The sequence below is a fragment of the Drosophila gunungcola genome, unplaced genomic scaffold (assembly GCF_025200985.1).
Source record: "Drosophila gunungcola strain Sukarami unplaced genomic scaffold, Dgunungcola_SK_2 000220F, whole genome shotgun sequence".
Lineage (NCBI taxonomy): Eukaryota > Metazoa > Arthropoda > Insecta > Diptera > Drosophilidae > Drosophila > Drosophila gunungcola.
In genome coordinates this window covers 1-24,887 of record NW_026453381.1, presented here as the reverse complement: position 1 = coordinate 24,887, position 24,887 = coordinate 1, and the positions used below count along the sequence as shown (strand labels likewise).

The window sequence follows — 24,887 nt, the reverse complement described above, 5'->3', positions numbered from 1 at the left end:
TATATATATATGCCTACCTGAACGGCACAGTTGAGGAAGCAGTTGTTCTGCCCGGGTCCATTGAGCAGTCCTTTGGAGGAGGGTTCCAAACTGGGCGAGGTCAAACTGTTGGGGGCTCGCAGCAGCTCCAGCAGGCGATTCCGTTCCGATCCGCTCTGGATCGAGCCAATGGCATATGGCTTGGGCGGCTGAGCGTATTGGCTGTTTGTGGGCGTGGCAGGTGTGGCGGCACCACTGGCCAACCGATATAGTGTGCCCGGGGTGGTCATTCTGCGTCCACTCCTGGTTGACATTCAAAAATGGTGCTGATGCTGCAAGACAATGGAACAAAGCGAGAAAGAGCTTAGTGAGAAGTGTCACTCATCGTTCAACATTGATGTTGACCCAAAACCAAGTTGTCCAAAAAGTCCGCATGTCAGAGAAGAAACCAAGACACCAGATTTGAGATGTGGCTGCTGAGATTCAAGATTCGAGATACGGATTTGAAATTCGAAATGATGTGGGTTGGCCCTGACGTGTCGCCGGCAATTAGTCGCAGCTGTGAAAATTCCCTCATGCAAAGCAGAAGCCTGAGCACGGAGGTGGAATTCGAGTACCACACGGAAACCCCAGATGAGCTGGGAGGTCACTAAGTTTGTAGATTAAAAAAAAACTAACCAGATTTCTTAATTTTGCAAAAAATGTGTTGTACAATATTTCACTTTATTGTACAATTTAAGGGCAACTATATTATACGATAAGCATTTCTCATTTTAGAAAGATTTCGGCTCACATATTATTAACCTGCATTCAAAAATATTTCGTAAATATTAAGCAATTAGCTTTGACAATTTAATAGAGATTAAACTATGGAAAAGTGTGCTATTAACGTTTATCCAACAAACAGTAAGCATAAATTAATACAAAATCAACCTGGTGGATTAGTAATTATCGAATGAGAAGTGCTTTCATAAATATTAATGATGTGAAATCGACGACAAGAATCCTTAAGAACCGGAATTTCTTTTGAGCAAAGACCCCATCAAGTTCTCCTCTTTTTTTCACCTGGAAGAGTTCTGCGGGTGAAAGTCGCCGATATCGGATTGAATACCATATTCCTCTAAGAGCCATACACATTTTGCGTGAAGTGGTGTGTCGTGTCGTGGCGTGAGTATCTGTGTCACTTGGCGGAAGTGGACAACTGGGATTATGCAACAGTTAATTGCAGGCCAGCCGTCGTCATTCGCAATTCATTCATCAAATTGCACGGCCGCCAAGGCATTTTGTGTCTTTTATGCGTCCATTTCGTTTTATTTGCCCACATTTTCTGCTTTGCAATGCGGGCAAAAATAGTTGAGCAAGCCAGATGGCAAAGAAACTTTCTCAAAAATGTATATATAGATTTTCTAAAAAAAAATAAAAAAAGAAAAAAAATTATGGAAACAAGGTTCCACCGAGATTTGAACTCGGATCGCAGGATTCAGAGTCCTGAGTGCTAACCATTACACCATGGAACCCACTTGATGACCTGGGTTCAAAACCTTGCTAAGGGCTTACGTCCACATATATTTTCAAAAGGTATTTTTAGCATTCATATAGGCGATATTTTTATAAATGCTGAATCTGTTAAATTCTGGACTTAGCTAGAATTATTGTTTAATATTCCACCTCTGAGTTAATATATTCTTTCCGGAATATATACGTTTTTTTTGGGCTGCACCTTATTGAACCCATTTAAATAGTCTTGGTGTATAGAGTGGTATGGTAGATCAGCATTTAATACAGGTTTTATATTTGCTCCTCTGTTGTTTAAGATTTTAGAGAAAACACTGTATTGTTTTATTCACCATAAAATTTTACATTTTATTTGAGAGTTTATAAAAACCTCGGCCAACTTTATTTTCCCTTAAATACTTAATCCGTATGCTCTTAAATTTCCAATTCCGAACGCAAATCAGTTTGATAAATATGTTTTGGTGAGCGCCGAACATTTGAATATTAAATTCCAGCCCATTTCGGCATCGGTTGTGCCCCCAATTCCGGGAATTAATTTTCAAGTGGAAATCAGAGACCTGTGCGCATGCAAATGAAAATGAAAATGAAAATCGAGCCCAGAAGTCAAAAGATTCCCATTTCCCAATTTTGAATTTGGGTTTTATGCCGCCGAACGTTGCTAATTGATAAATGCTGCCCTATAGGGCAACGGTGAACAGTTCACCTTTCCCGATCCGCTGCACCCTAATTAGCATAATCTTCCCGAGCGGTTGCACCTGCAACAAACCGTTTTGCATATTAATCGAGTTGGTTGGAAACAAAAAAACGAAACAAACGGAGAGGCAGGGGAGCGGCATTTCAATTGCTGTTGCGTGAAATGCATCAATTTGTGGCAGCAGCAGCAGCAACCAATCAACATTCGACATCGTCTCGCTGTCAATTCAATTTTAGGATCTATCATTGGGCCATGCAACATCATAAGTGCGGATAAACTTTATAATTTTCCACTCCTCTTTCTGTTTCTGTTTTTTTTCGGATAATTAAGAAATTCTTGTTAAATTACAAGCAAAGCAGACAAAAAATACGGCAATGCAGCTCACGCAACCGTTAATGTTGCTTATGAGTTTTCTCTCTTTATCGACAAATATTATTAAATATTTCGTAAACAAATGAGATATGAAAGAGATATTATATTTTTAAAGTATTTTAATTAAATATTTTCAAGACAGTTATTATTAGTGGATATTTTAATGATACTAATTACCAAATAATAAATACTCATATTATTATTCTTTGTTAAAAACAAGTCGTTTTTAATAATAGCTGATATAACTGTTTTTAACTAAGTGTGACACAAATTTTACTTAATGTTGTGCTCTAAGTAAGTTAAATATTAAAGAAACATTGGTTTTAAATAATTTATTTTGGTGCAATTGGCAAATATTGTTTTAGCCCGCGTTCAAGTTGCCTTATTTAAAATTAAACTTCAAGTGGCCTTAAAACAAAGAACAAAGCTGTGTAATTCAGCTGTCCGGGACAAACAAAACATACTTTCATGACCGAAAATGAGCAGAAGAAACCGTTTACTCTCCCCAATGGACCCCACACATGTACGCTCATACAGCTGCGGTCAAAATAATAGTAGTGGAAAAATTGAAAGTGCTTAGAACATACCTTATAATACCTTATAGGAAAACTTTTCTTTTAATTCATCATATTGCCTACTAACTAATAAAAAATATAACTTAAGAACCCACTGATATTTTTTTTTTTTTCAAAGAAATTTAAAACTGTTTATAAATCCCTTAAATTCACTTTTCAATATACTGTAGCAAATGATCTTTTAACAATTAAAGACAATAATCATACATATACAAAGGTATTGGAATTAAAATGTTTTTTCAATCTCAACTACTAATATTATTATTCACATGACAAAAAAAAGTTTCTATTACTATTGTTTTGACCGCATCTGTGTATACTTCTCTGTTGGTCGGTCACGCACTCGAAATTTTCGCGACAATTACGCCGACATTGGACTAATGGGTTCTGGCCACTCATTATGCTTGACCGAAGTCTAAACCCATGTCTTAACCCATGCTGGCGCCACCAGATCGGTCCATTAGTCATGAGTGGCCAGTGGCCAGTGGATAAAGGCCAGTGGATAGTACATATACCTGCAAAGTGGATAGTGGAAGTGGATTTGACCTCGCCGGAAAAACGTGACATAATGCAAATCACACTGGGGGCAGATAATGGCTTAAGTTGTTTGCTGGCCACAGTAAAATTCAAAACGAAATGAATTGGTTGAAATGGGTTTGGTTACCATTTTCCCCTTCTTATATTATATAGAAAATTCTCATGAAATTTTCTTAAGCTTATTAAGGTTGAACTGTAATTAGGAAAATATTTGTATACATTTTTGTATATCTTTAGCTAATGTATTTATGATTTTGGATTTATTTGTAATTTAATACATTTATTTCCGGATGGATTGGGTGTACAAATGCAATAAATGTCTACATAAACAATTTAAAATTTTAAATTAAAGATCAAACCTTTTTTTTCAAATTTGTGGATTAACTAAAAGACGGATTTAAAGTCTTTGCTGAGATTAAGGGGAACTTTCTTCTCTCTGCCACAGATTCTTGCATTTCCATTAGAGACTCCCTACATTTTCACCGGCGTGACTGACAATTACAATAGCTCAATCAAGTACACAGCCACCTGCCATGGCTGTACTCGGTTTCCCTCATCTCCATGCTGCCTGGGCTGCCTTAGCTGCCATAGTTGCCCCCTTCCCGATGATTAGGCCCCAATTGCTCTAGAAACTATGCCAAGAATGTTGAGCACCTGTTGGCATCATTTCTGCGGCAGGCAAACGAGCGGCTTGTCTCCGACCCTGAGAAATCAATGCAGTTTCTACGCTTTGCCTTTGTTTATACTATCGACTCAAGTCGACTCAAATCGACTCGACTCGACTCGAATGAAACGTTTGAACGTGTCGGAGCTGGGAGTCCAGAGCTTGGATCTCCTCTATAATAACCACCCCATATATCTTGGGGCTTCAATTGACCATCTGCTCGAGGAAAGAGAAAAAAACACACACAACACTAAACAAAAGTGGGAGCTGAATGAGCCCACGTGTTGCTGCCTTCTCCACGTACTTAATTTGACAATTTAACGGCCAGGCGAGCTTTTCGTTTCGGAACTTACTCCCACATAATTGTAACCGCCGAGATAACGCGTTTATCTAATGAGAGGCCACCCACTCAACGCCCATGCACCTCAGTGCACTGAGAACAATACTTCGCTGGCCAAATTCACAGTCTATTCATTAGGAAGAAGGGTTTTATATTGATTAAATATTTTTTAGGCTGTTTTTTGAACTCTATATTGTTAAAAAATAAAACATATTTTGTTACACAATTACACAAAAAAGGCACACAATTACTTCATCTTTTTCAGTGTAAAATAAACACTTTGCAGAGCCAAACTGAACTATCGAACTTCGGCGGGCTGAATCAAAGTCCAGTGCAGTTGGCACGAGTTTTAAGTGCTGCGCATGGCAGTTGCAAAAACACAGGTGCAGACATTAATTTGGCATTTCCAATTGTCGCGCATCAAATCGGAAAGACCAACTTGCAGCCAGAATGATGAACTAAGTGATTCTGTGCAATATTTTAAATTTTGAAACGAATTAGGAATAAACATATATACTACACTATTAGTACATATACTATACTATATTCTACTTAAATCACTTTTAATTTAATTTTATTTTTATGTGAAACAAAAACTCCTATAAAACAACAATAAAAAGTTACTAGTTATTTATTTGGTGCCACGAACTACCCAGAATACCCTGTAAAATTGAAAAGTCCGAACTACAGTTCTGAAAAATGGACGCCTTTGTGCGGAAAATAGCGCGAAAGCGCTACAACATAAATGCCTGATCTTCGAGAGGGGTTTTGAATGAAAGGGGGGTACTGTAGCGTAGTGTACTGTAGTGTACCGTCCCATGGCGACCGCGAAATCGAGAACTGCCAAGACAATGGCTGATTGTGACTGACAGCATAATTTATAGTTTTGCGATTTGAACTGCGTCGCAGCCGGGCATTTGACTTTGGTGCCGACAAAGAGTTTGCCGAGAGTTGCGATCTCTGGGCATCCATCTCCATCTCCATCTTCATCTCCATCTCCATCTCCTCACTCTCAACTTGCAGTCCATCTATGGTATGTGTCCACTGTGGCGTGAGGAGCCAATCAAATGGAAACGTAGCGAATCGGAACTTTGTGTGTGGCACAACCGCAGCTGTCAGTTATGACAGCGGTCATCTCGGATCTCGGATCTCGGATCTTGGATCTTCGATCTTGGCTCTCGAATCGCCATCCGCATCATCATTATACTTACAAGTAGTATGATCATCATGGAGGTATGCAAATTGGCCGTGGAGGCCTATCAGATGTAGGACTCATTAGTGAATCGGTTTGGCACTGCCATTAGCAACACCTTCGATCAGTTAATTATGGCACTGGCCATAAATCCGCGCTAGTTGCGCCTAACAAGATCGCCAGCCGAAGATACGAAAACATCTATTGATAGACATGGATCGCAAGCTAGTGGGTGTGTTATGCAAATGCCGCACGCACAATAACTCCAGGGAATGGAAAACAGACAGATACCAGTCAAAAAGCCAAAAAACACAGACACACAGGCATAAACGTATTTTGTGGCTTTTAGCCACGTGCGGTTCTCCAGCGTTCTCGCTCGCTCTGTTGACGGTTTTATTTTATGGAAATTAACATTTTTTAATGGGTTTCTTTTTTCAGGCCAGGCCCGACCGGCAGCACACACATTAATTGTTTGCCGCAGAGCCGTGTCATGCTGCATGTGAGATGGTTTCCTACACACATGTGAAGCCGTGATTTCCCTCGACCAGGCAAAATTATACAAACAAAAACCAAAAAAAAAAAAAACAAAAATGCTACAAGTTGCGTGTAGCTTACGGGAAAAATCCATCGCCGATCTATCGATCTGAACGGGTTTTTGGGCCACTCGATTGCATTTTACCACTGGCCCACCGAATTGCTGTGATGTGAAAGCGGTCGCGTGTGAAAAATAACTTGGAAATTATTTAAAAATCTAACAAAACCAATTTCTGACAATACCTTTCCTTCTGCAACTACATTTTGCTCGTATGATATTTTCCACATAGTGACGATGAGCACTGAAAGATGACTACTATATATAGTCGCAATATTGAGAATCAGAAAAGAATAGAACGATTTTAAAAAAATTATATTTTTAAAATACAAGGAAGCAACCTTGTAGCCTATATTAACTGACATTTGGAAATACTATACCCGCTAAAGATAATCAATCAATCAGAAACACAATGAGCTTGGTCAAGCAAATCGGTAATCTGTGAAATTCTTGAAACACAGAAACTCGGAATGATAATAAGGATAATGCCAATGGAGATAATGATCGCTTCCACATGGAGCACACAGCTCGAGGCGTGTCGAATGGAAAAAGAATATCCAATTTGTATGCGATGCGATGGGAAAGTGCAACTGCAACTGCAGTTGGAATGCACTTGAGATGACTGCATTTTCGGGAAAATGGGAAAACGGGGAAAACGGGAAAATGCATCTCGAGTGGTGCTGAGACAAGTGCAGCGATCGCGTTACACAAGGACTATCTACTATCTGGCCAAAGAAAAAGTACCAGTGCCGGCAGTACTCAGTCAATCAATCGCCAATTTAAAATCGATTAACAGAAAAGCAAACGGAAAACGGCAAGGAAACCGGGTCGTCCAGCTCCTTCGACTTTTCAGTTGAGATGTTGTTGAAATTTGAATGCCCCGAGCGGAGTAAGCCCAAAAAAGCAGAGCGACACGCAACGTTCGAACATACACTGGTGAAAAAAACGTAGCAAATGCAAATATTATGTACTCAACTTTCAGCTTTGATTTTCATCCATTGCAAATTTAATTGTTTTAAATATCTGGCTATTTTCGGAATTAATTTTGATGTCTAAAAATTTATTTTAAATTTAAACCCAATTGGAACTATTTTAAATCTTATATTTTTTACACACATTAAAATATTTTTTTTTATTAAATCATGCAATTTAATATGCAGTGTATCTAATATTTTAGAAATGTTATATATTTAGTTTGTATATTAAATATAACGTTTTGAGATAGATAGTCAAATATGTATTTTAACAATTTAATTTTTTTGTCAGTGTAATTACAAGCCGGGTGCGGAGAAGCCCCCAAAAATGGTAAATTGTCGGGGAGTCTTTGACGCGTCTTGAGTTGGGTTCCCTCACTCTAATTCCGATTCCGAATCCGAATCGGAAAACGACGCCCACCAGATGACAAATGGTCGATGGCAACGCCATCCGCAGATGGATAGATAGATAGATAGATAGATACCGTGGTGTAGTACCATAATATGGATATTGTGGGAGATGGTGGATGGAAGATGGTATAGACAATGCCCTGCGACGGAACCGTGGAGCAGCCGAGCAGGTTCAATGACAGCCCCAGCCAGCGATAATAATCATCATCATCATCATCATAGCCAGCACTGTGATAATTCATTAAAATTTTGTCGTTTCGCCTTCGCCTTCTCTTTGAATCTCTTAATTAGTGGCTTGAAAGCCATCGAGGAGGGGCTTTGTCTATGGCAAAGAACCACCCAAAAAATACAAAATACCAACCATCAAAAAGGGGAACTTTCCTAAGCTGTTACAAAAGTGATTTTTTAAAAACATTAGTTGTGCAATGATTTAAAAGTATATACATACATTCCACAGTATGCCTATCTTTTTTAGAATCGAACCCTTCTTTTTAAAATCCATTTAATGCAATTAATGCCTTTATTTATATATATATTTATATAAAGACTTTTCCAACTATTGTGAAAATCTGATATTTAAGTTATTAAAATGTAACCATGTAAATTACTATCCCAGTATGTTAAACGTCTTGAACTTTCCTTAACTTTCGGCCACATTATACTATAAAAAGGAACCTTTCCAAACGGTCAAAGTTCCCATGCCACTTTACCAGATCCCAAATTAAACAAATCCGGCAAGACAGTGAACTCTCCGAACTGCGAACTTAATTTCCATCGTTGGGAGGACGGGGAACGCCACCAGGGGCCACTTACTAAGTACATGCTGTGCATGCTTAACTTAATGCCTGCCGTTTGGAGTGTCAGCACATAGATACACACAGAGCTAAAGGCGCAGATATAGTACGTATATATAGTTCGTATATGTATCGTTTGCCCTGCACATGTGCAGCAGTAATCAAAGATCTGTTTATAGTTTACAATGGCCGGCAGAATCAAGATCCCCGGATCATTTTCTGCTGGCCAGGCACGTGCCCTGCCCCCCATCATCCACCACCCTTTAACCCCCGGAAATCCAACATCCCAGAGTTTCCCAAAAGGGCTGAATCGGATTTTGTTTGGCTTCCTACAATTTTCAATTTGATTTAGAGCAAAGCGAAAGCTTATACACTGGAAGAAGTAACATTACCTACAATACTACAAATATTATTTGTTATATTATATTTTGATATCAAACTATATATTAACATAAGACTTCTTCATTAAGCTTTTTTATGCAAATTGTACCTATTAAAGAACTGTGTATTTTAATTATAGGATTATGTTTCAGTGTAGCTTCTAAGAGGCTAAAGGGTGATTGAGTGGGCGGGAGTCTTGTTGCACTTAATAATGTTGTGGGCCTTTTGTTTACGTTTCAAAGGCCATTTATTAGGCGGGAATCCAGAATTTTTAAAGTTTCCGAGAGTTTTTTAAACTACTGATGGTGTTTATGGCTTTCCAATCATAAAAATACTTTCATGCAGCCTGTAAAAATCAGTACAGATCCCTTTTCTATTACGAGATATAAAAAATATGTATAAATTTGTAAAGCTTTGGCCCATTTTTATAATTCCCTTTCAGCTTGGCTCCACAATTCCTCAAATTTCGCAATGATTTGAATCCACAATTTCTTTGTGCTTCGGTTATAACTTCTATGGTTGGGCATTAGGTCAACCGCCTCGACTTCAACTCGTTTGAGTCTCACGCAATTTACTTTGAACAATTGCTAAATTGACATTTGTTTGTGTGTGCCGGCATGTGTGTCTTGCAATGTTGCTCCAGTTCAAATTAGCAGCAAAACTTTAAACTTTTGCCTTAGGAAATTTTCCCTCCACGCTTCTGCCTTTTCTCCTTTGATTTTCGTAGAAAAAAATAAACATTTTCCAGACATTTTCAATAGAAATGATTTGACAATAGTTTTTCCAGCCCTAGCAAACATTTCGATTTAGTTTTGATTATAAAATATATAATACTGATATTAAAGTAAAACAAACCAATCAAGTGAGGGCATTTATGAGACAATTATATTTTTGGATGGTAAGTTTTGCGTATCCCACAGTCGACTAATTTAGTTCTCACTTTAGTTTTCATTTTTTGCCATATGAAATTGGTAGGCAACCTACGATGATCGCTGATGGTTTTTAATTACATGGCAGTGGCAGCTCGCTGACTGCGCCTCCTAGCCCCCCAATGCCCCCTCAAAATTACGGGTTTGGCGACCACAGCGGCAATTAAAAATCTTTTGGCGGCGACAACACTTAACGGGACAGCATTTTGCCAAGTCGAACGAACGCATCGATTACCTGAACGGAGCTACGCACCTGAAGGCGTTGCTGAGCGCAGGTGAAAATCGGGGGTAAACAAAATCTTGAAAAAAAAAAACTCGAAAAAAATCTCATGCGAGGCAGCTACGCAAATTTTACGCAACTGGGACAACTTAAATGGGAAACTGCCACGGGCGGTTTTCCCCAATATACACGCCAAACTTTATATTAAAAAAAATGGCGAAAAATGCAATAACTAAAGCAAAACCTTTGCCATCAATCAGTGGCTCTTGAAATATGGCAAACATACATGTACATCACGTATACGCTCGCATCGAGAGTGGCTGACCCCGAAAAAGCCAACTACTTGTCTCAATCTGAATGAAATGACAGCCAAAGAAGCCGGAGCCACAAAATCCAGCTAAGCAGACATTACAAAAAAGCGTTTGCCAAAAATGCGAAACAAGAACAGGCCAAAATAAGAGTTCCCTGGCAAAAAAAAAATAAAACAGACTGAGAAACCATCGGAAGCCATGAATCTGTTTTGGCTTTTTGTGCATCTGAAGGCTTTCATTGCGAATCAATGTTTTGGTGTCAACTTTTGAACCGAGCTCCAATTCGACTTTAAGTTAAGTAGAAGTTAGATTATAATTGACTGATTCAACAATGAAATGCAATAAATTAAGAACAATTTCAAATCACTGATAAAAATATTATTAGTAAAATAAGTATAAGACTATTGAATTTATAATTTTGTATATAAATTTTATATCAAATTGAAAACTAAATCATAATATTAGATAATTTAATTTAATTTAATTTATTAATTAATTTAATTTAATTGCATGATTTAATATTAAAATATTTAATTAAATGTTAAAAACATTAGATTTATTTTAGTTACTATTTAATTTAAATGCATTATTAAAAAATTTTAAATTACATTTAAATAAAGTTTTCAGATGTTAACATGAATTCCAAAAATTAGTCAAGAAATATCAAGTTTTTTGTAAGAGAAACTCTTATTCAATGTTAAAGACCGACTTTTTAACCGGCCTCCAATAGACAAATTTTCATCGGTACTCAGGGGGTCAAGTAAAAATCAAGGAAAACCCTGATTACCAGTCGAGTTACACCTAGCCAGAACCCATGTTCTTCCCCTTTCTCCAAAGTTCCTCCCCTGACAAACCAAACAAAATCACTTCCCAGGCGGGTCAGCGATTGAGTGAATGATTGATGGATTGGGTATCCCCACTACCTCCAATCTCGGATCTCACATACCAAGAAAAAGAAGAAAACCTAATCAGATTAGCTGGATGTCATAACCCGGCATGGTTGAAGGTATCACTTACCTGTGATCTACACCTGTGGCTAAAACGCTGGCGATGATAATGATGCCGATGGCGATGCTGATAATGAAGGTAATGGCGATGAAGGACGGAGGCTGCGGCGATGCAACAATTGCGGTTGCATGTTGACCGGAAGCGTTGGGTTGGCCGCAAGGCAGGATATGGATGTGGATATGGATATCGCTGGAGTGTCGGGGTCCGCAGTTTACTTGCCAAAAGAGAGCCAAAAAGAGAGTGCGTTGGCCACTTTTCACACGCTTTCACTTGAACAAAAAACCACAAAAAAAAACTCTCAGCAAACACAAACAAAACTCAACTAGCGGCCACTATTTGTTTTTCTCCTTCATCTCCCTCTTTTGGTCAAATCGTAACCAAAATGGGAAAAAGCATTTAGCAACAAGTGATTTTAGGTCCACAAATGCAAACAAAGTCGCAAAGACACACGCGCGCCCGTCAACAAAACAATTGTGTGGCAACGGCGCAAACGCAAATGCAAGAGCAAACACAAAGATAGTAGTGGCAAATGCAAACAAAGTCACAAGCACAAGAACAACTAAGAAACCGGGAGCGAGCCACGACCGTTCGCTTTCGAGAGTTTCAAATCGCTGCGGCCGAGGGAAAGCAGAGTTGAGATGGGAGAAGATCGATGAAAACGATGTTTTGCAAAGATCGGTGTCATCGATGTTTCATCGATGTTTGGCCGAACGCATTGGAATCGCCTTTTCAATGTTTTTTTACTCTCTCGCGCTCTCTTTCTGTTAGTTCGACGTTTTCTTAACATTTCTCTGTTGGTTCGACGCTTAACTTACATTTCTCCGTTAGTTCGTTATTTCCGTTTCGGTTTCATCGATGTTTGCCGGCGCAAGTCGATTTCTTCCCATCTCTACTCTGATCCCACTCTGCCGCAGCGCTGCCCAATATTGGCCGGCAGGTGGCGCGCCAGCAACTGATCGCAAGGCCCCCTCTAGGCGGGCAAGAATGCCGATCATTATGGTTATGGTTATGTCTGGCCATAAACCTTTTTTTCTTTTATAAAATAGTATGATTTAAAACTGGTATAATTCAACATATATATATCATTAGAGAGATCAAACTAAAATCTTAGCTAGTTAGCCTGTTTTACAACCACCTAGCAATGGAATGTTGTCAAGACTAAAGCAGCTAAGATTCGTTGATATTGCAGGTACAACCTTAAAATTCCCAAGCACTTATTCCGCTGCACTTTATTAATTTAAACGAACGCTTGCAACCACAAAGGGCTTTGGTCCTTTGCTGTTTCCTTCTTTTCAACCAGAATAGTCAAATTGTTTTAATAAAAAAAAAAGGTTTATTTTGCCATAATTAATAAAACCAGTTAGGTGCCATTAGTTCTACGGACATGGGTAAGGTTTGGGCACTAGGATAAGTAGTACTTCGTCTGCTCTCTAGCCCTGGTTTTGCTAACATATTTGAGGAGAGGAAATCGTTCTGTTTGGTAATATCTATGGATATTCAGCTACTTGTAAAAACACTTAACTAAATTCGGAGACAAGAGCAAGAGCTAAGTATGTATAGTATGTCAGATCTGCAGATAGTTATAGTACATAGATATAGGGATAAGTACTTAATGCTAGCAAGCTACTTATCGGCTAGGTATTCAACTAAAGTATAGACAAAAAAAAGGGGTACAAACTATACATAGGGGCTAAATGGTTAGGTGGTTACATGTAAGTTGTTTTCTGTTTTTTGTTTTTTGTTTTTGGTTTTTGGTTTTTAAGTGTGACTAGTATTCGTTTAGAGTTGGCTTATGAGTAGATCGGCTACAATTACGATTGTTTGTCATGGCATGGAGCCGGATCGTTCGAGCAGGATATATAGTATGTGTTTTCTAATTGCTTGGCTGAGCTGGAGCTGCTGGAGCTGGAGCTTGAGGAGCTGTTGGTTGCTGTCTGCGCGGTCAAGCGACGATATCGCTGCCGGTGCTATAGCCAAAGTAGTTGAGGTTGAACTCGTCGCTGAAGAGCACCTCCTCTTCGGAGGGTTCCACCTGGTGCGACATCTGGATGCCCAGCTCCATGGGATCGATTTCGGTGATGTAGTACTGCGAGCTGCCGCCGCCCATGTGGCCATTTCCATTTCCGTTTCCACTGCCACTGCCACCCATGTGATTGCTACTGCCGGCGCCCAAGTGTCCGTGATGCTGCCGAAGGACACTTTCCGTGACCACCACATCCTTGTGTATGGGATTGAGGTAGTCTTCTGGTCGAGTAGATAGAAAAGTCAGCGTTATTCTTATTATCTTTCAACGTGTTTGTAAATAAACAATAAACTATAAAACATTTGAACAACACCATTAGTTTGTTCAAGATTATATACGTACACAGCATGGCTTATAACAATTGTTCGATTAAAAGATATGAATATTTCACAATACAACAGGTATTTAAAGTTTAAAACTGCATTTTCAATAAGTCGAACATTTCGATCCATACAATATTTAAACGATCAAGCACTATCAAATTTATTTTAAATTTAGTTTTTAATTTTTGTGGTAGAGGCAAACAAATTCTTATCTTTTAAATAATATATTTCGTACAAATTGTCAATCAGTGTTCTAATTTCTATTTCATATATATTTTTAAGTATGTTTACATAACACCTTTTTAGTTCTTAGAAGAACAATAAAAGTATAAATCTTTCCGTGCATTCCCTTTCTTTTGCTTAAGATAAGTACATTTCAATGGCCAGGTACTCACCATTGTCCAGCAGGACATCGTGGTAAGTGCTGATGATGGAGTTGACCGACTGGACCTCCACCTCGCGATGGATTCCGTTCAGTATTTGGCCCGCTGTCTTTCGCAGCTCATCGTCGCTCAGCAGATCGTTGAAGGGCAGCAGTCTTTGGTGGTGATTGTGATTGTGATTGTGATTGTGGTGGCTCTGGTGGCTCTGGTGGTTGTGGTGGCTCTGGTGGTTGTGGTGGTTCTGCTGGGATGGGATCTGCTCACTGACCACGCCACCTGCACCACTGGACGACATCATTTCCTGGGTGAGAGTGGCCGCAGCCACAGCGGCCTCATCGTACAAACAACTGCTGGCCGGTGTTGCATGTTGCTGTTGTGCCGCCTGATGTTGCTGCTGTGTGGCATGTTGCTGCGGCGAGTGTTGCTGCTGCTGCTGCTGTTGCTGTTGCTGCTGTTGCTGCTGTTGCAGTTGCTGCTGCTGTTGCTGGTGCTGCTGTATGCGCTCCCGATTTATGGACTCCATTTTGAAGAACAAGTCCAAGCGTTGCTTCTTCTGCAATACAATTGTTGTTAGTTAAGTTCTATACGAAAATGGCTTAAGGTTTATGGGTACAAAACACTCACATGCTCCCAGGCCAGTACGTTTTCGGCCGAATCGCCGCTGGAAATGGCCCACAGGTGACCGGCTCCCTGGGGCGCTTTCACACCCTTGCGAAAATGTGGGTTAATCGAGAGATTGTGTCGCACCGAGTTCTTCCAGCGGTCATCATTGGACTTGTAGTACGGAAAACGATCACTGGAATATTATAAAATTTAAACAGGTTACTAAAAGGGTTACAAATGGACCTTAAAAAGGGGGAAACAAGAAGCTAAGGCATACAATTTCGCTGGATTTTCATTTAATTTAAAATTTTTAGTCAAAAATAGTAAACAAATATATACAATTATCGAAATAGTCAACTATTGCTGCTGGTATTCTTATAAAAAAGGAGTTACGAAAGAAATAAAGTTGAGACGCATTGATTTTTATGTCTATAAATCCAATACAAATGATGTATATTTACTTCTATGACAACGCCTAAAGTTTATAATAATTTGAATAATACCTTACATAACTGTTCGCACAAATAATGTTTATAGAGCTAATTTCCCCTTAAATTTAATATTCTATATTATATCTTATGTTATAAAAATAAAAAGGATGTTTATACAGCATATAAATGCTATCAAATATTTAAATCGTAATCAAGAACTATATATTGCAATGTCTTCTATTCATGATCCCTTTTAGGATTGGCTGTTTAATGTGAGCACTCACCACTGGCCAGTTGACCAATTGTTGGCAAGGTTTCAGCCCCTTTTTTCTCGACCAGCCAATCCGGAACGGAAACGAGCCAATTTCCACGAAAACACGTCATCAGCACACAGCACAGCACTGCGGCAGACTCACACAAGTCCGTTGAATACTTGAATACTTGAATGGGGAATACGGACATGGACATGGACACGGACATGGACACGGACACGGACATGGAAAACGGACACGGACAGGGACAGGGAAAACGGAAAAGGACATGGACAGGGACACTGGCACAAATTATGCGTCGTTTCTTTCCTTTTTTCCCTGGGTTTTTATTTGCCAGTCAGTCACGAACAGGCGATTTCAGGAGGTGGATGGAATGGTATGAATAAAGTAAAAAAAAAACTATATAGAAAATGGAGTATGCCCCATGTCTAGCACTACACCACTGCCACTGCCACTACCCCACTTCCACTTTTCAGATGTAAAGGGGAAACAACGACGACCGGAAAGGACATCGCGTGCCAGGATTCTTAGCTGGGTTTTGGGTGGGGATTTTCGGTGGGGTTTCTGGCGGACAACAAAATGGAAAGTATTTCAAATTACGACACACAGGCGGATAGGAGTGGGTGGGTGTGCACTGGTAAAAACCGTATTAAAACCAAATATATTGTTCTTAATTTTAATATTTTTCGCTTTGATGTTTATCAATTGCGGCTCTTAGTTACTTGAAATATTTCATTTGACTATGTTTGGAATGGATTTTAATATCTGAAAATGTAATTTAAATTCAAGCCATATTTAACTTAAATAAAATCCATTTAAATCAAATAGGAAATATTTTAAATCTAATATTTTCCACATTATTTAAATCATGCCATTTAATATGCAATGACTTAATATAAAAATTAGTAAAAAAATAAATTTAATATGCAAATATGACTTAATATTTAATTTAATTTGAATATTAAAAATTACATTGTTGTTACTAGTCCATTTTGTGATCAGTGTAGATGTGGTAGATGGATGGGCGGCACGCGCCGAGGTGCAAAATCAACCCCCGAATGGGTCAGGCTATGTCATTGGTTAACTGCCACTGCCCCCGGGTTTTCTCTACCATATATATTTTGTACGCCCACGTTTCAGCCCGAAAGCAATCCAACAAATTTCAGCACGCGAGCCAGAAAAAAAGCCCTTATTTCCTTCGCTTTTCCGCATTTTCCTTCTCGGGTTTTATACCTACTTTCGGGAGAAATGACGACTCATAATGGAGCTGAACACTATGAATATGGAAATCCTCATTCTCGGCTTTTTTTGCTCCCCCCCCCCCCCCCCCCCCCCCCCCCCCCCCCCTTCCGAACTCCGAAAACGAAGTCCTTAATGACCCCTCGCAAATGTCCTGATAACTGCGATGTGTGGGATACTGTATATGGATATACTCCAAGTTTGTCGACTCTGGCGGGGATTTGGCACGCAGCCCGTCATGACGCATCAACCCATCGTGTGGCACTTGAAATTGCCTTCGCCGGAGCTGCGTTATTGAATACCTGGGCAGATAAATGAATTCAACTCCATTTGCTGATGATTCGGCTGATTTTCTTTGTGTTTTTGATGGCAAGAGTCGAGCAAATGATAGTGGAGTTTCCCAAAGTAATGTTCTATTTTGTTTTGGGTATGCAGACCTATTAATAATTCTTAAATTAAAAAAAGCCCAAAAACAAGTAATAATTTTTCAAACAGAATAAAAGTTGAATTTATTGCTTGAGGAGAAAGTGTAAATAAAGATTTGTGGTGAACTATTTTAAAAATAATTCGGCAAAAATAAATAAACTAACCCAAAACGAATCTTTGATTTCCGTTCTAATATTACTTTAATTGTACTGAACCGTAAAAGTCGAAAAGTTACTGGCAATTTACAGGCGCCTCCACTTTTCGATTTGCGGCATGCACTTGTAAATTTGCAAATATTAAGTCAGCCATTGAAAGTCCGGATGGGATAGTTTATATTTATGTTTATGGCAGCTGCATGACTGTCTGGGCTTAATCATGCAGCCAGCAAAATCGATCGATATACATATATAAATATAGCCAGGCAGCCCATCTACTTGGCAAATTATATGTGCAGGTACAAGTGTGTATATCATGTCTTGTCTGCCGCACTTGTCGAATTGTCAACGTGGCTTCGAGCACGTACTTCTCTAGCCACTCGAAGGGGAATTATTATTTGGGGGGGGGGGGGGGGGGGGTATTGAAAACCACCCACTTTTTGGGTGGTTGGGTCGTCGTTTGGGAGTGCTTCGTTGGGCTTGCTAAAAATCAAATACCCGCTATCAGCGTCGTCATCGTTGTCAATGAATTTGAGTGACTGATTTCGCCTCGGATTTGAATTCTGGTGAAGGGCTGCTAGGAAATTGTCGAAATACATGGCAGGCCCGCCCACTTTCCACCCATTTAGTCCGTTGATAATAACTAATTCATGTGCCTGCAAATCCGTTCAAAATTAAAGGTAAAGCAAATAATTTTTAATATACTTGTAAAGGGAAAATTTCTTTGCTTTTATTTATTTTACTTATTTAAATAATGAAATTTGCCATTTTTATGGTGTTTTGACACTACATTGACTGTACGATTTTTACGAAAAAAAAACATAAATATATATTTTGAAAAAAAAAAACAAATATAAGGCTTTGCGAATAAATTATTGCCGGATATGATATAGCAAAACAATCAACCAAATCAATTTCAAAAGCATATAAAAATGCTAAGCTCGAAGCCGAAAAATGGAATGATGTATAAGAAATATTTTTTTTGCATTTAAAGCTCAAAACTGCAAACCTTTAAAGCGGGATAAACATACTTTAACAATAAAGTTTGAATCAAAAATGTAAAAACAAGTGTGACCGTATTATTAATAGCATAATAAAAACAATGCAGTGTCATAACCCCATTAACATTTCCTATGTCATAGTGATCTTATAAATCTAATTTTCTAAAGGCAAGGCAATTAAGCATCATTGCTGAATTTCGTTTAAAAAACCCACAAAAGTGCCCATTTAAGTAAGCTTTCTATTTTCTTTCCATGTAATTCCATTCTACGTGGGCTGTCCAGCCCTGATGGCAAGTACACAGCGTACCTGACTATCCAATACCAGTCCTACTTCCATTCCCATTCCAATCCAATCGTTTCGCCTCCAAGGCAGCCATGATGAGGTCTGATAGGCTGCGATGGTCGCTCGGACTAGTTGGTTGGTGGCTCTGGGGATTGGAGGCTAGAGGCTAAAGGCTAGAGGCTAAAGGCTAGAGGCTAAAAGCTTAAAGACCGAAATGGGCCGGGCCGAGCCGTGTCTGGAAGTGCCTGGCACGCAAACCACCTCAAACACACTCTGGCGCTTCATTTTTTTTTGACATGGCAGCAAGGACCGGGCCACCAGACTGGGCAACTACTTCTCGCCTCCCCGGATCCCCATTTCAATATATATATATAAATATATATATATATATATACTATATGCGAAATTATAGTGTATCTAATGGACGACTGATGGGGGCACACACACATACCACATTCCACATACCATATACCATATATTTATTGCACTGCACTAGTCAGTTCATAAATTGTTGCGGCTCGTTGTTCCGCTCTGCCCGGCCAATAAAAGAAATTGCCTGGATTTATGGCCAAGAGGAGAGTTGCCGACGAGAGTGGAAGTTGCCTCATTTCGGTTGGGCAAAATGAAAAACTTTTTAATGGCAATTGCCAATTTTTTCTTCCTTTTTTTTTGCACTACCGCTGGGCGTAGCTGTGGCCGGCCACGCCCCTTCCGCAAAAAATAAGCTTGTAAATCGAAAGCCAAAGTTATCCCAAGAACATCAGACTGGATCTTACTGAAACAATTGCCATTTTTTTTGTGTGGGAGGAGGTAGAAATCTTTTATCTTGTCACAACAAAATTTGGTAAGGACAAAACCGAAATTAACCTTGGTGTTTCCATAACTATTGATTACCAAGGCAAACGGGATTTTTCTTTGGCTTGAGCACTGATTGCAATTCACCAAAAGGACTGAAAACTAGCTTTAAGGAAATGAATATTGAAGGAGTTTTTAAGAAGATGCAAGTAGTATTTTAATTGGTAGAAATATGCAAAAGGAATATTTAAATCAGCAAATAAGTCAAAGCTACATTTTTAAAGAGATGTACAAATATTTAAAGAAATTTCAAGGTTTTCAATTCTAAATTTTATTTTAAATTCCCACAAATCATTTTTAAAACCACAAAGATTTATAGATAGATATACCGCATATGTGTATTATAAAATCACAGAGACCTTATATATATATTTGTTGTATAATTGTAATATCCATAAGATAAGTAGTTTGAAAACTCACTTGCACATATTGCATATTATATTTTTAAGCAAATATCAATTGAGTTTGAAATTAAAATTGAAAAAAAAACAGTTGAGTTAAAAGAATTTATGCCCAAGTTTTTATGGTCCTTCGGAAATTGAGGAATGCATTCCAATGTCAGAGTGGAAGGGTTATCTTTTTGTGAGGGTCAGAGCCATAAATTTAGATAGTTATCCCAGTGCGGTTGTGCCAGAGAGATCCTGCCACATGTCCTGGTCGATCGAGCATGATCCGCATCCCATAAACACTCAATATGCATTCGAATTGACCGGAAGAAGCGGGGGCGGGGGGCGTGTTGCAACCCCCGCTTAACCCACTTAACCCCTTAACCCCCCAAAACCCCTTGCCGTGTAATTGCTCTATAGCATTGGGAAATGGGCATGGAAATGGCATGGAAATGGGTATGGGCATGAGCACGTCAAACACCTGATACCCGGGATGCAATGATGCATGTAAAAGGTGTAGAAAAGCCGGAAGGACCCCGACTCGCAAGCCCCCACCCCCCGCAATTAATAATTATTGTGAGCAGTGGAAATTTCATGGGCAATTGCCAAAGCGAAGCGAAACGAACGATTAAGGGTATTGGATGGATGGTGGTCTTACGTGAGTCGCGTGGGCAGGTAAACTTTTGGGTAAGTGGAAATGGAAATGGAAGTGGAAATAGGTATGGAAATAGGGGAAAACGGGGAAACCCCGCGCAGGCGCCATTTTTGCCTTGACTGCGCGAGGACATGGCCCTGGAAAAACCCCACTATACCACTGTATACCAACCAACCACCCACCCACCCACTTGCACCCCCACAACTAAGAGCCACAAAGTAAATTTGTGAATGGTTAATGAAAAGTTACCCCAAACTACAAGCAGCAACGAAACTTCTTCTTGGACTGCCGCCGGTTCATATAGTACATCAAAAAATACAGGGCGGAGCGCAGGCGGAGCGCAGGTGATGGGCAAATGTCATAAATTATTTGCCCACCCCCGCCCCCTCGAAATGGGGTGGTTTTATATGTAAATTTATATAGGATATTTACACGCAACATTCGCTGCGGCTGCCGGCTTCAAATATTTACACTGATTCTCCAAACTGGGGCCTCCAAAAACGGAAAAAAAGGGGGCGGAATGCCAAATTAATGAACCTTGAAAATGTGTTAAAAGTTTTGTTTTCTTCGTTTACGATTCTTGTCGAATTGATATTTTTATTTTCCAACTTAACGTGGCCGGAAAGGTTGGGTTAATACAACTGTGTGAGGGGGAAAAGTGGGTGGTCGGCGAAAGTAGGTAATGACAAAATGAAAAAAAAAGTCTAGAAACCAGAAAACCCTGGCTGTTTACACAAATCATTTGGTTAGGTTGTTTCAACTTTATATGTACATTTTATAGCTTATATATATATTTATTTAGTTATTTATACTTTGTCTCTTATCCTGTATACTTAATATTTTCTCGTTTAAATGTTTAAAATCTGTGGGAATCCAAACACATCCTAAAACTTATTTGAATTTTCTTTTAATTGTATGAGCAAATCAACTAAACAATATACAAATCAACAATTTTGTAATGGATTTTAAGTAAATATAAAATATTAATATGTTTCGGGCAATATTTGATTAAAGTTCACAGAAAGATAATGTCCCAAATAAAGAAATTCTCAATATAAGCTACGTTTTGTTTTGATTATGGATAAAATAAATAATAACTGATTGGGTAAATTTAAAACAAATGAATAAAAGAATTGACTTTGGTAAATATAAAATAGACAAACAACTTTGAATGTGAATAAAAAATATAATCATATGTTTCATTGATTAGACCTTCACAAAAGGATAATCTTGCAAATAAGAAACCCCTAACCATTAACTGATAAGAAGGTAAACAACTGTTGAACAACCCGCAAATAGTTTGTTTTACAACATTTTTCTTTTACCCCTGCGAAAGGCAAGGAAAATGCAATTTTCCAGCCATAAATTTGTTCAAGCCGCTAACTTTTGGCACTTGCCTTGTTGCCGTTGTTTTGGTTGTTTGGTTAACAACCAAGGAGCAACAACACACAACACAAACACCATACGAGCACCATGCAAACACCTCTTTTGAAAGGAGCAGCGGAAATCAAATGGCCAACGGAAATGCCCAAGAAAATGCTTGAGATTTGTTTAATTGCATCCGGCTGGCGCTTTTTGCCCTCAACAATCAGCAATAATAAAAGGTGAACACTCTACAAAATGGCGTCCATCAAAATGGTTGGTGGGTGGTCGAGGGGGGTGGCGAGGGGGTGGTTTAGGGGCTGGTTGAGGGGGGGTGGTACTTACGATATCCATTGGTATATGCCCGACACAGTCAGCTCACCCTTATCCTCGAGGGCGTATTCGATGAGCTCCGTGTAGGTGAACGGTGGTTTCTTGGCCTGCTGTTTTGCGGTGGTTGGTTTCGGGTTTCACAAACGTTTTTGTGGGTGGTCCAATGGTGGGTGGTTGCATGGTGGGTGGTTCATCCGTTCATTCGTTCATTCGTTCGCCGAAGCAGTGGGGTGGGTGGAATTCATCGTCGGTGGCATCGATGGAGGACGGCGGCACAAGCAAATGGTGAACGCACAAATTGGAATAAAGGTAATACAAAGTATTAGAAAATATGTAAAAACATACTCCATTTAAAAGGGACTGTGGATTAAATCTAAGGCCAAATCAAAATATGTGCCATAATTAATCAAGTATCAGCCTTTCAACTAGCTCTAATTTATTGCAGATTAAAACAAATTATATATGAAAATGTTAACAAATTGGAATAAAGGTTTTACAAAATAAATAAAAATAAAGTCTAAGCCAAAATAAAAATAAAAGCAATATTAATAAATGTATCATGACATTCTGCCTTTAAACTTGCTTTAATTAATTTGCAGCTTAAATAAATTGAATATGAAAATTTAAACAAAATTAATGGCTGTGCGCTTAATTTTTAGTTTGTTTACAGCTTTCGAAATCATTCATTTCGTAATAAATCAATTCGTTTAATAGCTTTTGTTAACTAACAAGTTATTGAATAAATCACGTGGCTTTTAAATCGTTATGATAGAAGAAATTGCAAACATTGAATCAAAAAATGTTCGTTTAAACAACTATAAATATAGTTTAAATAACAATTTTGTATGTTAATCGGTCATTAAAATATATGTCTATTAGTTATATGATATATATATATTTATATTCAGTGGTATAAAAAAACGTAGAAAATTAAAAATTTCATACTCAGTTCAAATATTTTTTCGCTTTGATTTAAATCCATAGCGGTTTTAGGTATTTTAAATATGAAATATTGTTTGGAATTGATTTTAATATCTAAAATGTAATTTAAAATAAGACCATATTTAAATTAAATATTTCATATTAATTAAAAAGGAACTATTTAGTTGCATTATTTTCCACATGAATTTAAATGCTACACATGAAATGTTTCTATTTTTACTTATACTACTTTTTGGTACTCACGCCTTGGAAGAGGTGTCCTCGACGACAACGTGCTCGGCGACGATCATGTCGCTGCCGTCCAGCTCCGAGGTGACCTCCATGACCAGCTCCTCGAACTTGCGTCCCGCTTTGGTGGGGCCGCCCAATGGAGCTGGTGCTCCTCCTCCCGTTGCCATTGACCCGTTGGCGCAGCTGCTCTTGGGCGATCTGGCCCGTGGATCCATTAAACCCGATCCCGAGTGATTCGAGTTGGTGGCGGATGCGGATGCGGCGGATACGGAGGCTGGATGTGGGCGAGGCGGAACTGCAGGACACCGTGGGAGGATTTGAGGGGCGGGAGCAGAGAGCAGGAGCAGGAGCACTGCCCTCGGGCAGATGGACGACTGCCTGGGCTTGACTGTGCGGCGACAGGTGCGGAACTCGTCGAACTTGAAGTTGAGCAGCCAGGACAGGTTCTTGAACCTCGAAGTCCGCCTCGCCGGTGGCCTCCGAACCGGACGAAGTGCGTCGCCCAGCCGACAATATCCGCTGCTGCTGCTGCTGCTGCTGTTGCTGCTGCTGCTGCTTTCTGTGGGACCAAAAGTTTTGATTTTGGTTCGCATTGCTACTCTGGCTGGGATTAAGTGGGCTTTGTTGTGGCTGAGCTGATGTGGTTTTGTGTTTCTGGCGGCGCGGTGGCGGCGGCGGCAAAGTGGCATTCAGCGGCCCAGCTCCGCCTGCAGACCGAGTTGTAGCGATGGTCCAGCTCGAGCAGTTCGCCGCCCGTCCAGCCGCCAGTGTCCTCCAGGGGAACACTGCTCGAGGGCGGACAGTGGGAGTAGCCGACGGCAGGGGCGGGCCACCAGGAGACTGCCATCGTAGGCAAACAGATCGTTGATGAAGGACGCTGTGACTGGGGCAGGTGCTGGCTTGCTACTCCTACTGCTGCTGCTGCTGCCGCTGCTGCTCCAGTTGCAAGTGGAACTGCAGGTCGCCGGGGACATCGTACTCCAGGTGCCGCTTCTTCCAGGGATTCGTCTCGATGGGCTCGTAGTCCTGGCCCAAGACCAGATCTTCCGATCATCTTGGTACTTGCGCTTCAGAAAGTTGTAATCGGGCGTGTTGTTATTATTTGATTGGTGGCACTTCATTGTTGTTGTTGTTGTTGTTGTTGTGTTGTTGTTGATTGCTAGTGTTAATGGGATCCGTCGTGGGGGCTGGATGCACTGCCCATGTTGCAATCATGGTGTCGCCTCTATGGTCTCAATTTCAATCAACAAAACACAAAACACAACTAATTTGTGTGCAAAACAAGTGGCAACGGGAAAAAAAATGTTTGTTTTTTCTATTTATTTATGAAAGTTTTTCAAGTTTTTTTTTTTTGTTTTTTTTATTTAAGTCAAGAGAGAGGTGGTCCGCACTGGCTAACCGTCTCGCGCTGCGACTGGCCACGGAATGCGATGGGCCGCCAGGAGTCGAGGCCGAACTCAGCTGAGCTGCGCCTGCGCAATCCTCCGCCTCCTTCC

The 24,887-nt window shown here is 39.7% G+C and overlaps 1 protein-coding gene and 1 non-coding gene across 2 annotated transcripts; both read right to left on the bottom strand.

Annotated features, from left to right (window-relative positions):
• Positions 1-1,424: 1,424 nt before the first annotated feature.
• On the bottom strand, positions 1,425-1,496 carry Trnaq-cug (transfer RNA glutamine (anticodon CUG)). The gene has a single exon. It is a non-coding gene; the product is annotated as a tRNA-Gln (tRNA).
• An 11,338-nt stretch (positions 1,497-12,834) lies between these two features.
• LOC128266003 (probable serine/threonine-protein kinase yakA) lies at positions 12,835-24,606 on the bottom strand. The gene is given in 13 exon segments (XM_053002264.1): positions 12,835-13,729; positions 14,230-14,770; positions 14,842-15,013; positions 22,231-22,328; positions 23,406-23,666; positions 23,668-23,801; positions 23,804-23,843; positions 23,845-24,091; positions 24,093-24,220; positions 24,222-24,323; positions 24,325-24,441; positions 24,444-24,521; positions 24,523-24,606. Coding segments are annotated over 13 exon segments (2,301 nt in total). The 3' UTR covers positions 12,835-13,430.
• Between the last annotated feature and the right edge of the window lie 281 nt (positions 24,607-24,887).